At 36.2% G+C, this 14055-nt stretch overlaps 1 protein-coding gene across 13 annotated transcripts in view; it reads right to left on the bottom strand.

Moving 5' to 3' along the window:
- Window positions 1-14055, bottom strand: part of LOC576875 (kinesin-like protein KIF1A) — a 136856-nt gene that overhangs the window by 40931 nt on the left and 81870 nt on the right. For all 13 annotated transcript variants that reach the window (XM_030986719.1, XM_030986718.1, XM_030986715.1 and 10 more), the window contains 6 exons: window positions 13442-13517; window positions 12952-13031; window positions 12203-12378; window positions 11156-11399; window positions 9510-9582; window positions 8777-8891 (listed from right to left, as the gene is read on the bottom strand). In XM_030986719.1, coding sequence (XP_030842579.1) covers window positions 8777-8891; window positions 9510-9582; window positions 11156-11399; window positions 12203-12378; window positions 12952-13031; window positions 13442-13517 — 764 coding nt within the window. The remainder of the gene's footprint in view (window positions 1-8776; window positions 8892-9509; window positions 9583-11155; window positions 11400-12202; window positions 12379-12951; window positions 13032-13441; window positions 13518-14055) is intronic.

Here is a 14055-nt window from a genome sequence, read left to right on the forward strand (position 1 = left end):
AGAATTGCTTTTTAAATTGCAGAATCTGTGCACCCCATTTACAAATAATATACATTTTGGGTCAAGCTTCAATTCATTGTTATTTGTAAGATGCCTTGTTTGTATAATATTATCAATATAAACATCTGAACGAAACCTGTGGCACATTTTTATGGGACTTTTAAACAAAGAAATGCATCTGCTATACAGAATCTAGAAAACATTACATGGATAAAGCCCCATAGGGAGTAATTTACCCAGCATTCAGACTGCCAGAATTCATTGTATAGTTATCCAATAAATTCTAGTACTATAAAAGTTGTATAAAGAAACGTCTTGTAGCAGAACGCCTATTTGAGCGTAGTTTTGAACGAGAATTTGATATAGAATCAGGGTCCCACTTGCGTCTGAACCGCCGTATCATACAAAAATTGTATGAATGGGCAAGGCTTATCACGAGTGTGCCCTGAGGATAGGCCAGCTGTCATGTCAATTCAGCTCTTGAAAATTAGTTTCTCTATACAATGTTATTTTCTAGTCTGAATGCTCCTATTGCTACAAGATGATTCTTCATACAACGTTTCTTTATACAAGATTTGTATGAATCTCCTGTAGTCTGAACTGGCTATCAGACTCCTGTGTGCCTGGCACAGCTAGCAAGATTCTAGACATGCTAAAGACGATTGTGCATTTGTCACGTGCATTTGTCACGTGCATTTCTTTGTTTAAAAGCCACTTGGAAAACATGCCAAAGTTTTAATGAAGATGTATTTCGGAATATATAAAAAAAGTCATCATGGAGCAAAATAATTTGAAGTCAGAATAAGGGAGACACAACCAGCTTTGCTCGTAAATTCAAACTCGATGCAGACATACAAAATATTTGTTAAGTCCATCTTTGTCTGGCACAGCCCCAGGAGATGAGCGAGAGGTTTCCAGGGGTGAGAAATCGATGATACGTGAGCCATCCTTTCTGCTGCGATGTTGGTCTTCACGATGTTTGTCTCGTACAGTCGCAGTGCAGCCTGCCTTGGCATACTTGTACATTGTTGAAACTTTTCATGTTTTATACTACTATTCCTACATGTTATTCTACAACTCTTATGTTTTTAAAATAATAAACTGTCACTCTTGCTTTTTGCCTTCAAACTAAATCGCTACAGTTTGAAACAAATACATACTACTGTAGAAACAACATTTTGCACTCCTACACCTGAAGAAATGTTTCCTTATCAATGCTGATCCCTCTCTTTGCTTCAAGGATCCCTTTATCAATTTCTGACAATATATTTTTACAAGTGGATTACATACTATAAGACTGTTGGTTTTGTTACCTCTACATTACCTTTAAAGTTATTCAAGACATACAATATTAAAGTAAACTGCTATATCAAGACCCTACCATCGTGATTTTATTGAATATGTTTACACGTAATTATGATGATGATGATGATGATGATGTACATTTATGAACTTTGAGAAGAATATTTTTTTGATGAATTGCTTGTATAATATAAGAGGTAGATTCATGGTCTCCTAGAAAAGGAGGGAAGGAGGAGGAGGAGGAGGGAAAGGGGAAGGGGCATAAGTCAAACAAATATCTGACAACAAAAGAGTTTCCCTATTTTGGGAGGGGGGAAGCTGGTTGTGCCCTCTCGAATCTGACCCTGAGTTGTACATACAAATACCCTGCCTGGCACTGTAGGGGTTAAATTGTCACAGCTTGACCAAAGCTGCTGCTCTAGAGGCTGTTCACTCCTATCAACTTGTCTAAAATAAGATGTACCACATCTACCAAGCTAGGCTCCCATCACAGACCCCAATCAACACATCCCTTCTTTTAGCATCAAGTAAATTGCAATAAAGACCATCCGATCTCACTAATTAAACTAGGTTACTACACACAAGGAGAAAAATTGTGGAAAACTAATTGATGTCTAACTTGACCAGCTTGCAGTCTCTCTGCTGACACGATGATGGTTTTATTAACACTAAGATATTAAGCAGAGTCTGCAATTTGCAACTGCAGTTCACATTGATGTCATCTATAATTCCTGTACAACTTTGGTAGACCACAGGAGATTATAAAGTGATTAAATTATCATGTGTGGCAAGAGGAAAGGAATTATTTCATCAGAAAAAATGAGGATATAATTGGAAGGGACATCATCCCACCACACACCGTTCAGGCCAACTGAGGACTTTAAATCGCCCTTACAAAAAGGCAAAGACTGTCATAGTAAAGGGGAGAAATTGAACTTCTAAACTTCTTTCATGGTGAACATATGAAATTTTAAATTGTAAAGCAATCTTTCGTCACCTTTTTTCAAATGTACTGATAACATGCAGCTCAGCATATCACAGAATTTTGTATTGTTTTAAAATTTATTTTTTATAGGAAATGTACAAATCTACTGTTGGTAAAAAAAAAAATCATCATGTCACTTTGAAAATCTGAAAGATAATTATCGAGAATTTTATCCCTCTATGAAGAGACAAACAATTAACTCAGAGTTCTTTCATCAGGACAGCATGAAGCGTGAGACTCCTTTAATTGATACGGACAGATCTTAATTGTCTTGCGTAGAGATGCAGTCGAGTCATACCGTCAATTAGCCGGGCATGCATCAAGCAGCGAGAGTCTCTGGTGTCAAGATCATCATGATGTGTAATAAAAAGGGGGGCCCCAGTGTTAGCTGGCATGACTCATCACACTAAAAATAGCTCATGACTCGTATAAAGGGACAGCACCGTAGAGCCTCCTCTTCTTCTTTCTGGCTTCTTAAATGCAAATGAGTCAGCCCTAGTGCATGCTGGGAAATTCCAGAAACTTTTTGGAAGGGGAGGTGTAAGGTGAGGGGCCCAGAAGGGGGGGGGGGGCGAGATTTGGGGTCGGAAGGGCAAGAGTGGTAGTAATTTCCCGAGGGGAACTATCGCAAATATCCTGACTATTTTCTGGCTCAGCTGGAGCCTATAGAGTGCACAATCTATTGGGGGGGGGGGGGGGGGTGGGGCAAGAAGAAACTGGGAAAGATTAATGCATGTTGTTATCCCTAAATTTCTGGACATAAATCACTGTTAATAAAATAAACTCTTGCACTTTGCAAAGGTAGCAATACGTTTGCAACTGAACACAGTATCATCATTTAATTTTTTTTCTAGATTGCATAGTGAGGGTGATAAAAAAAGTTTATCAATCAATTATCAGTTTGTTAAAAGGATACTGCTAGTTACTAAGAATACGTCTATTCTCCTGTCAATGAAACTGGCCTTGAGTTTGAGAGTGTATTAATTTTTTTTCTTCTTCATTTTGATGTATCTTGTACAGCTTGTATGATTCTATTCCAAGTGTATCGTCAATGCTCGTTTGGTTAATATTTATTTGGTTAAACACCAACCTTCAAGCCTTAATATAAGATCTCAATCATCCCTACAACTATGAAGAAAAAAATCCTGTTCTACATGTATATAGTATGTTCTTCCACCCCTAGTGTCCCCATCTTGCCCCCCTCATCTCCCCCCCCCCCCCCCCACCCTCCCCTGTCAAGTTCACTGGTCCCCTATGGTCCATAATTTTAATGGCCATAGCAGATGTCTAGGCAATCGTTACCTGACGGAGATTAATGACTCTGGATGTTACGGAATGCCGCTACCAGTTAGCAGTCCACTTTTCCGAAGCACCTCCACACATCAAACTTGTTACCTCGTACAGATGTATGCGGTGAGTGTGTGAATGTGTGTCTGTGTTATGATGATATTAATATGTATCAGACCTACAGTAAGAGTGAGACTGGTAACATATTTATGGACTGACCGCATAAGTAGAATAGGTTCAAGGTGAAGAAGGAGTGAGCCGATAAATCATCCCATTCTCATGCCACAAATGAATGCATCAAATGTCAAACATATGTTGAGTGTGTTTCACCATGTAGTAGCCCCCATAAATCACTTTAATCCTTTGGGAAATAAACTTAATCTGAAGGAAAGCATTGGGAATCTATTCACACTACATGTATTACTCATTACCCAAAGATGGAAAGATGTAGCATGTCTACCATTTAAAAATACATGTGAGACAGGTTCCCCCCCCCCCCCAGGGAATAAAAAGGTATATTCAGGGATGGTTACATGTATATCTCAGTAATCTTATGCAATAATTTAAGAAAGAAGCTCTGGGCTTTTTTCTTCACATATAAAGCAAAAATCACTATTTATATTATTTATTTACAACTAAATTCTTGTTACAAACTCTCCTAAACAACTTTAAACACAAGGCACTTTGTTTTATTAGAAAAATTTATTGCATCTCTTAAAAAGTATATTTACAAAGCATGATTACATAGTATATAAAGCTAGACAGTCTTACTATATGGCATAAATTGTTTTACATGTATGTAAGCCAGTACTGTTTTATAGACCGCATTTACAAATGAAAGAAAATACACAACTATCTTAGAATCTATGATCTACATATAACATTTCAGTCTTAGGAATCGCAACTATCTACAGTTTGCTGAGTTTTTGGTGAAGTGGTTTTCAAAAAAGCAATAAATGTTGTGGTACATAGGTTTTTTGTGACTCTGAGTCATCATAACAACAAATATTCATGTCATCTTTCCAGTTCGGAAATTTACGCAGATTTTTGTTGGACTAACAGAACTTGGAATTTCAACAAGGATTGAGAAAACAATAATGAGGGATTAACTGATAAAGCCTTAAATCAGAAGAATCTTCATTTGAGCTAAACTATGGTGATTTTAAGAAAACCCAGCTTTGTTTAGAGTATATAAAACCTGGAGTTGAAGTAGCTTTTTTTTGGCAGAATACGATTATGAATAAAAGCATGAATACTAATGTACATATCACAAGAATACAGCGAGCACATCCCATTATTAATTAGAGTGAATACAACAGAAGTCATTTGTACCTTACCACTATATCTAGACTTCTTAAACACAGATGTCACTATGTGCCTGGCAAATACATTTCAAGTATAACAAATTTAACATCAATTACATAGCAAAAACATTCATCAAACCAGTTCATATGCAAATTAATAAAGTACAAAAAAGTATGAAAACCATGTTAATAACGGAAGCCAGTTTGATTGTCTTTGCAAAAGGAAGTGTTTTTTTAGACACTTTAGCTTTGGGCACAATCACATGTACTATTTTGAAGACAAACTGCAGCATGGACCTACTTTATAAGCTACAGTACTACTGTGTTGCAGTACAATAATGCATTATGGGAAGGCATACATGAACGCTCTACTGACACTTTGTATACCATTGGGAATACAGTTGGGAAATGAATATCAAGTACTTTTTTTTTAGTACATTTTTCCACAAAATCGTGACAAAACGACAAAAATTACTGAATAATACAAAGTGCATAATCATGATATATTGCAACGTCCCGTGAGGTGAGTAACCATGGAAACGGAAATACTCCTGATATCCAATGAATATATATTTCAAAACAAAGTGAATATATAACCTACTCAAATAAATAAATACATAAACTCATATATACCCATAAATGCTGAAGTGATGTAGTACAAAATGTGTAGGTATATATGGAGATGATGATGATATAACTTAAAGTACAACAAAGGTAGTACAAATAGTCTCAATAGAGTCTATTAATTTGAGCCAAAAAGCTTGTTTCTCTAGATGGAGAAGTACTCAGTTTCATATTAGTGCAATTCTTTTAAAGTCACTATGATAAAGGTTTTAAACATATTATCAAAGGTATAGACAAGCATATTAAATAAACTTAAAGTAAATGTATATATGGATGGAATTATAACTCACTGTACATGTATGTAAGTTATTGACAAAAATACAACAGAGTTCAACAAATTTAACATCACATGTTCAAGGCCATAAATAAAAGTCTGATATGAATTTGATAAGCATGATCACCGAGCATGATCAATGATTTCAAAATTAAAAAAGAAATTGTCTGAATTGTAGTTTAACTTTAAAAAATTGATAGAGTATTTTCATCTGAATAAACTGTTATAATGTAATTGAAAACAGGTTTAATGATATTTTTTGTTATTGTTGTAGTTCATCTGAAGTTCAAATTATGAATATAGTGATTAGTTCTGATTATAACCCTTTTTGAAAAAAAAGACAGATTTACATTATTTCGCAAGGGGCAAGTCATTCTGATGAATTACTTTTTCTGGAACATGTAAAATCATAAGACTGTCAATAGAATCTTTTAACAGATAAAGCAAAGAAACCAATATAAGAAAAACTTCAAATGATATATTTTCTTTCAGGAAAATAAATAATTACTGGTATCTACATGTAATTAAGAAAGGACACAAACTAAGGCAGGATTTTTCTAATCACAGAATACATCAAAAACTGGATGGTACACAAAAAGGAAATGAAATATCTATACAAAACAGACATGCACTTGAAAAGGTAAACACCAAGAAAAATTGTCAAAAACAATTCTAAACAAAAAATTACTGTATTTTTCAAAAGCACATCATCATGATGTAGGGAAAATAACAAATAACAGATCATCTATAACTAAAAAACAGTTTGATATATTCTTTGGTCCAAGCATATATACATGTATCATCATCAATTTCCTAACATTAAATGAATATTTTTTTAAACATCATCTAGAAACAAACTGAGCACTTTGTGATAAAATCATTCGAGTCAGTTTCCAATTCATTTGCAATTTATAGTTAAGTGCTGTATCATAAATGTTAACCATTTTTAACTGACTATTTGCAGCCAAAACCGGTTCAAATTTTCAGGTTTAAATTAAGTGTCAATTTAGAACATAGATATTATCTCTTTTCTGTAACTCTCAATTACTGACAATGTGATAAAAGCATGACGATTAAAGATCTGCTCCTATCTACACAGTTCTTACATTTCCAGAGATAATTGTTAGCGATTGCACACGAAGTATTTATTTTATGTAAATTATGTACCAAAGTTATTGTTATTTTTAATATTTGTGAGGTCCATTTTTAACAAGCCATTCTGTGCTTTTCATGATCCTCCCATTTCAGATATTTCATTTTATTATACATATATATATTTTTTTTATCTTGACGTGGAAAGAAATAAATGAAATGAAAATATATATAGGGAAAGAGGTACAGATATTTTATGATGAATGATATTTTTATAAAAGGTTAACCTGTTTTGGAACAACCAGAATTATACAGCACGTTTCATTCAAGTGTCCCTTTAATACTAGCACACCCGCACTCGCACAAGCATGTAAAGAATATTCAATAAACAAGACACAAGCAATTAACAAAATCACCGTTCCTGACACAGACTCAGTGTCCTCTTTCACAGTCATACAGTCATATGAATAACAGACAAACTTCTGCAAATTTAGTAAGAACTCAGCCGAAGGAATACCATCAAACTGACAAACATTGTTCCATGATACAAAATTTTAACATGCAAGAATCATTTTTCAATTTCTAGAAATATATCTATTTCATTCGAGGAAAGGGTGGGGGGGGGGGGGGGTTAAAAGAACTTACATGTAGACACAGCATAGATGGGCATTTGAAACCACCTCTACCAATCTAACTGCATTTGAGGAGTATTACTGTTCAGTTTTTGCAGAAATACCTTTTGAAGTGGACATGTATGGGGATTAAAAACCTTTCAGCAGAACAAAATGTGCCCCCCCCCCAATTATCTTAAATGACTCAGAAACGGAGAAGCTCTCATCAATAATTTGCAGAAATGAAGGTCTGTTTCCATGACAACACACTCCAAGTGTAAACTCAGTGGTAATAGACAAGAATTGATGATTTTTTCCCCTCCAAGATTTGGCACTTTTTGACAAAATAAAGTATAATGAATATGGAACTTAATAAAATGTCTACATGTCCATGTATCATGCATATAGAATCTACACTGCACATGAATCCCTATCTTAAATCTTAAATTCAAATGGGTGGGGATAGAGAAGGCGAAGGGGCGAGGGGGAGGGGTGAGAAGATGATAGAGGGTGCAATAATTTCTCTTTGAAATTTATTTTCACATAATCTGTCTCTTCTTATCTATTCTTGAGGATTGCCTTGAGAGATATATAGAGGCAGGACGTGATATTTGCCAAAGAGATGAATGCATGCTTTTCTTCAAGACTGGAATGCTGAGATGCAAGTGTTTGGAAAATACATATTTCATCTTTCAACTGATCAAATACGTGCTTACACGTGAGGAAGCCGAGCCCCTCAAGTGCCCGTTCACACTTGAGTGGGAAAAAAAACTGCCACATCAAAATGATTTTTTTTGCTTTTGCATACACTGTAAATTAATGGAAAGTTGCAGTCGCTATAAGTAGCTTATGTAAAAAGGTCCCCTAAAAGTACTTTCGCACCCGTGTGTTTAAAGATACAGAAATGAGAAGTGTACTATTCTTGTGTCATTTTATTTTGAAGTGGCAGTTTTTGAGGCAGTTGAGGGTGCCATTAGTGAAACATGGATTAAAAGTTCAGCTGATATTCGCAGCTTAAGATGAAAGCAAGAAATAAATAAATTAGAATCTCATTCAAAATGTTTAAAGGCATCTCTACCATCGGAACATCGAAACCTCCTTTCCCCTCTGCCAATCTGCACCCCTTTCCCTCGGTCCACCCCCTCCCTTGCCTCCTTCCCCTTCCCCCGTCGTCATCTGAGCTCCGTCATGAGCACAAGGTAACAACTCAAGAGGAATAGGAGGGATATGATAAGCATGGAGAAATAGTAGATGTACCAAAATAGGACAGCCAGAAATAAAATGGTCAGCAACTTACTCTCCAGGCCGTCATCGTCGTCGTCATCGCAGCTGAGATCGCCGGACACGCTGCCGGAGAGGAGGCTCTGGGTCTCCATCTGCTTCTGGAGGGCTTGGAGTTTGCTCTCGTAATCCTAGCGGGGAAAGAAGCAGTGTGAAAGTTAAAAGTCAGTCCACATTTTTTTTTTTTTTTTTAAATAATTGCATGAAATTTCACATAAAATCAATTTTACAGAATTGTTTCAAACAAATATAATATGAATATCTACATATTACATGGACATCTTATAAGTGTAATCCAGTGATTTGTCAAAGAAAAAAGAACTTGTGCTGCCATGCACTGCTTTTCTTTCTTATTTCCAAGATATATCTGAAATCTATATAATATCTGCACACATATCCTACACATTTCTTTGCTATTCTATATACAAAAATCAATCCATTGGCTTCATATGACAGAATAAACTGGGGGTGGATTACCCCCCCCCCCCCCCCACAAAAAAAAAAAAAAAAAAAAAAAAAAAATCCAGCAAAAGTGTACATGAAACAAGAAGAAAGACCTTAAGCTGACCGACAGTTTACAAATCCTGGCCATTCTCAGTGATATAATTTGATTGCTCGGTCCATTGTTTATAGTCTTATCAGCTTGACTTGGGTACATGTGTGAACTTCATAACAAAGCTTGGGTTGAGATAGAAATAAAAGAAAGGATAAGTACCAGTCTCTGATAGAAAAAAAGAAAGGATACGTACCAGTCTCTGTTGCTCTAAGAGTTGGTCCACTTCTTCTTTCTCTTTCTTGTACTGCATCTCCATGGCAAGCAGTCTGGTGGCGAAGAAGTGTAGGGAAGAGATCACAGATGGGGGGGGGCAAGAGTGAATGGAAGGGAGTGAGAGAGAGAGAGAGAGAGAGAGAGAAAGGGAGTGAGAGAGAGAGAAAGGGAGAGAGAGAGAGAGGGAGAGAGAGGGAGAGAGAGAAAAAAAGGGAGAGAGGAAGAGAGAGAAGAGACAGAGAGAGGGGGAGAGAGAGAGAGAGAGAGAGAGAGAGAGGGAGAGGGGGGGGGGATGAGGAAATGAATGGGATATGGCAGATGAGATAAATGAAAAGGTAAAGGGAAAAAAGGGATAAAAATGTACAGATATTCGTGAAAGAGAGAGAGGGGGGGGGGAGTGACAGAAAGACAGATGGAGAGACAGAAAGAGAGACATAGATACATGGAAACAGAAAGACAAACAGAGAGAACAGGAGATAGACAAACACACACAGATACAACAAAGACAGAAATAGACAGACAGACCAATACAGGTTGTGGATGATGAGAGGATTTAACAGGACATTACAAGTAAAGGTAGAATGTAAATGAGAGATACAGCAAACACAATTGAAAGTGAAAGAAAAAAGATGAAAAAGTGAAAGTGTATATTTATAGATGCTCATTTATTTCAAATAAAACATGAAAAAAAAAGAGTTCAACATGATTACATGTACTAATCTCATTTCTATGATAAACTCTTTTAATTCATTAATAAAACATGTATACATGTAGTTCACATTAAAAAATCTTGTCATATCAATACCATTTTGTAACTTCAAATCATTTTTTCAAAATGACAAATAATAAGTGAAGATTACCTCTAAATACCACTAAAGTAAAGAAGGGTGATTTTCTGTGATTGATTTCCTTCAATCTATGTTACATATACCTTCTCTCCATTTCTTTCTCGGTATTAATACCATGGTATCACTGTAGCTCTGTGCTAAGGACAAGTTTCTACTATTCAATTTTTGAGTTTGGGCTTGCAACATATTATATACCACCTCCTTCCTGTTATTGTATTTTGTTTAACTTCTCTTACTCTCTTCTTTGATGTCAATGCCCTTGCGTTGCAACAATTCTTTCTGTGTGAAAGATCAGTCCCTTCCCTTCAATCCTGCTAATCAAGCTTGCACTTAATATCACTCCGTTCCCTCTTCCTTTCATCTATCTTTCATTTTCTTACCTTCTCTCCATCTCTTACTTGAAATAAATTCCCTGAACATGCAGCAATCTTTCTGTGTGAAATACCAGTCTCTGCTGACCTGCTGATTGGGCCTTCCCTCCATATCTTCCCATCCCCCTTTCCTTTCATCTATCTTTCATTTTCTTACCATCTCCCCATCTCTTCCTTGGTATAACTTCCCTGATTATGCAGCATTCTTTCTGTATGAAAGACCAGTCTCTGCAGATCAGGGCCCCGTCTTACAAAGAGTTGATCCAAATCAATCTCAAGTCCTCTAATCAATCACAAGTTTGCAATATCCTATCTCTTATGTACATAGTTGTGATTGATATCAACTCTTTGTAAGACAGGGCCCTGGCCTCCCTCCCCTTTCCTTCCACCTATCTTTCATTTCTTACCTTCTCTCCATCTCCTCCTTGATATCAATGCCCTGATGTTTCAGCAGCTCTTTCTGTGCAAAGGACCAGTCTCTACTGTCCGGCTTGCCCTCCGTGTCGCCTCCATCTCCCTGACCTCTCGTATCCTGGACCCCGTCGTTCACCTGTCCTCCTTGGACAGAGGAGGAGAGCTCCCTCTGTTGGCGGATCTGCTCTGGGTTGTTGAAGCGGAACACGTGATGCTTTCCAAGGATGATGCGGTAACCTGTTAAAAGGATCAGAAGGATGTTTAGTGCACTTCCTGAAACAAGATATGGCTAACTACTAGCCCAGGTAATGGCCAAACAAGATTTAATTCTATATGCAACACTAATAATCTTCCTTTGCCATATTGTACTTTAATATTATAAGATAGATATACCTTCTTCAAGAACATTTCATTTTTTCCAGTGCAAGATTAATCTATGTTAAAAGGGTTGTCATGGAAGTTATCAAGACCGGAATAGCGTAATTGTGCAGAGGCATTGTATTACACAAAGCAATTGTTCCATCAATTTGTGCCTATATTTTTGTGCAAAGTTACACGTGTGGCAATGGAGCAACTGTGCAGAAATGCAATAAAGCAGCCCAAGTGCTAAAGGGATGGTCGAGTTCTGGTAAAAAGTGAAGATTATTGGTGGGCTGTCTTATTTGTTTCAATAAGTTGCATGTACATTCACATGTCGTACAATGTTCCAAGACAAATATTGCCCTTTAACTACAGTCAAACCTGCTTTAGTGACCACCTGCCTAAAAAGACCACATTTTTTTGTTTCCCTTGAAAATGGTTTCTCATTGAAACATGTAATAAAGGGACCTGTCTACAAAGACCACTTTTTGTGTTTCCCTTGGGCAGTCGCTATAGACAGGTTTAACTATACATTCATATTCCACATATAACTAGAAATAGATGAACAAAATTTGAACCAATCTACAAGGATGTAAAACTCTATGTAAAATAACCATTTCATAAATAACCAGGAATCGAAAAAATTCTAAAGAAGAATATAATCTAAATTTAAGACTTGCCACTAAAGATTTGCGTAGGTTCTGTTATCTTTGAGCCATTGATGTAGCACATACGACCATCGAAGGGCTTCAGGGTGACCTGACTGTCCTTGTTCTCAAAGATACAATGCTCCTCGTTGATGTACGACCCACTCAGCTGGATATCTTGGGTCACGTTGGCATCTGAGAGCCCCACCCTATAGGATGAACGTTAAAACAAAGAAAATAGATCACAAAGAGTCCGACTATTGTTGTCACAATCATCAACTTTGTTGTTATTATCATCTTCATCATCATCACCACCATTATTATTACCATCAACACCCTCATCATCACTATCATCATTATCAACATCACCATGATCATCACCAACATCATCAGCATCATTATTATCATCATCATCCTAAACACCATCATCACTATTACAATCACAAAACTCATCATAACATGATGATTATCATCACCACCATCATCGTCATCATCATCATCATCCTCATCCTCATTGTCATCATCATCACAACCATTATCATTATTATTATCATCATCATCATCATCATCATCATCATCATCATCATCATCATCATCATCATCATCACAACCATCAATATCATCATTACTCCCATCATCATCATAGAATCATCATAGACCCATCATCATAGAATCATCATAGAGTCATGATCATCAGTACCATCACTACCATCATCATCATCAACACTACCACCACCACCACCACCATCTTCATTTCGGATTTGTATATAAATGATGTGTACCTTGTTATGCCTGGCTTGAGATGGTAGAGCAGACACTCGGACATCAGTGGATCCTCATTAAGATTAACAAGATGAGGAGTCTACGGTCGATATTGAATAGGTAGACAAAAAGTATTTCATTTTTATTGACTCATCAGGATAAAGTGCTTCAAAGCGTTAAGTGAATCAACTACTCACCTACAAATTAGCAATATTCACAGGTTTTCTCATGGTTATGTTAAAAAACAATACAAAAAATGTAATAATATCAAATTTTAGTATAAATGAATGATCTTGCAGTAAAGTTAATACAAATGAGGCCATTGACTTTGGGGAAACAGGGTGTTTAATGTATTACATATAGAAATTAGAGAATTCTGCAGTCATTAGGTTAAGAAGAAGAAGATTGAAGAAGATGGAGAGAAAAAAAGAGGAAGAAAGAAAGAAATAGGAAGAGAGAGAGAAAAAAAAAAGAGAGAGAGAGAGAGAGAGAGAGAGAGAGATAAAATACCTGTTTGGGGGAGAATACTCCAACAGTGATTCCATCTTCTCTCATGACGACACCCATTTCAGCTAACATCTCCTCTCTAAAATAAACAATAAATGTTACAGGATGCACACATCAATTACTATGTATACATGTATCATGTAATTTGTGATATCATATAATTCAATGAAGTTCACAAACTTGCAGCAGCAATTACACTATACGTGTCAATCAAAAGTATTTTATTGAACCAATTGAAAATGGAGAATCATTAACAAATTAAAACTCATATATCAAAATCAAAATCAGGTAAACATAGGTCTACATAACAATGCTAAAATACCACTTCTAGATTGTTTGGTGCTTCCAAATTTCAAAAAATACTTAGGAGAAGCTGCAATATTTCAGGAAATTAAAGAACATGAGATTTGGAAGGGAAAACGAAACTGAACTACTGTACTGTATAAGCAACAGGAGCCTCAATGCATACCTACTAATCTGTGCATAATAAGATGTTGTTTTCATTTTGGTTTCATTTTGGTACAATAATGTTGTTGCTATTTGTGGTTTGTTGTTTGACGTTTCATTGAACCTTCTGGGGTTGGACCCTGTCATACAGGTGGCCACTACATCACAGG

The sequence above is a fragment of the Strongylocentrotus purpuratus genome, unplaced genomic scaffold (assembly GCF_000002235.5).
Source record: "Strongylocentrotus purpuratus isolate Spur 01 unplaced genomic scaffold, Spur_5.0 spur5_scaffold_16, whole genome shotgun sequence".
Taxonomy (NCBI): domain Eukaryota; kingdom Metazoa; phylum Echinodermata; class Echinoidea; order Camarodonta; family Strongylocentrotidae; genus Strongylocentrotus; species Strongylocentrotus purpuratus.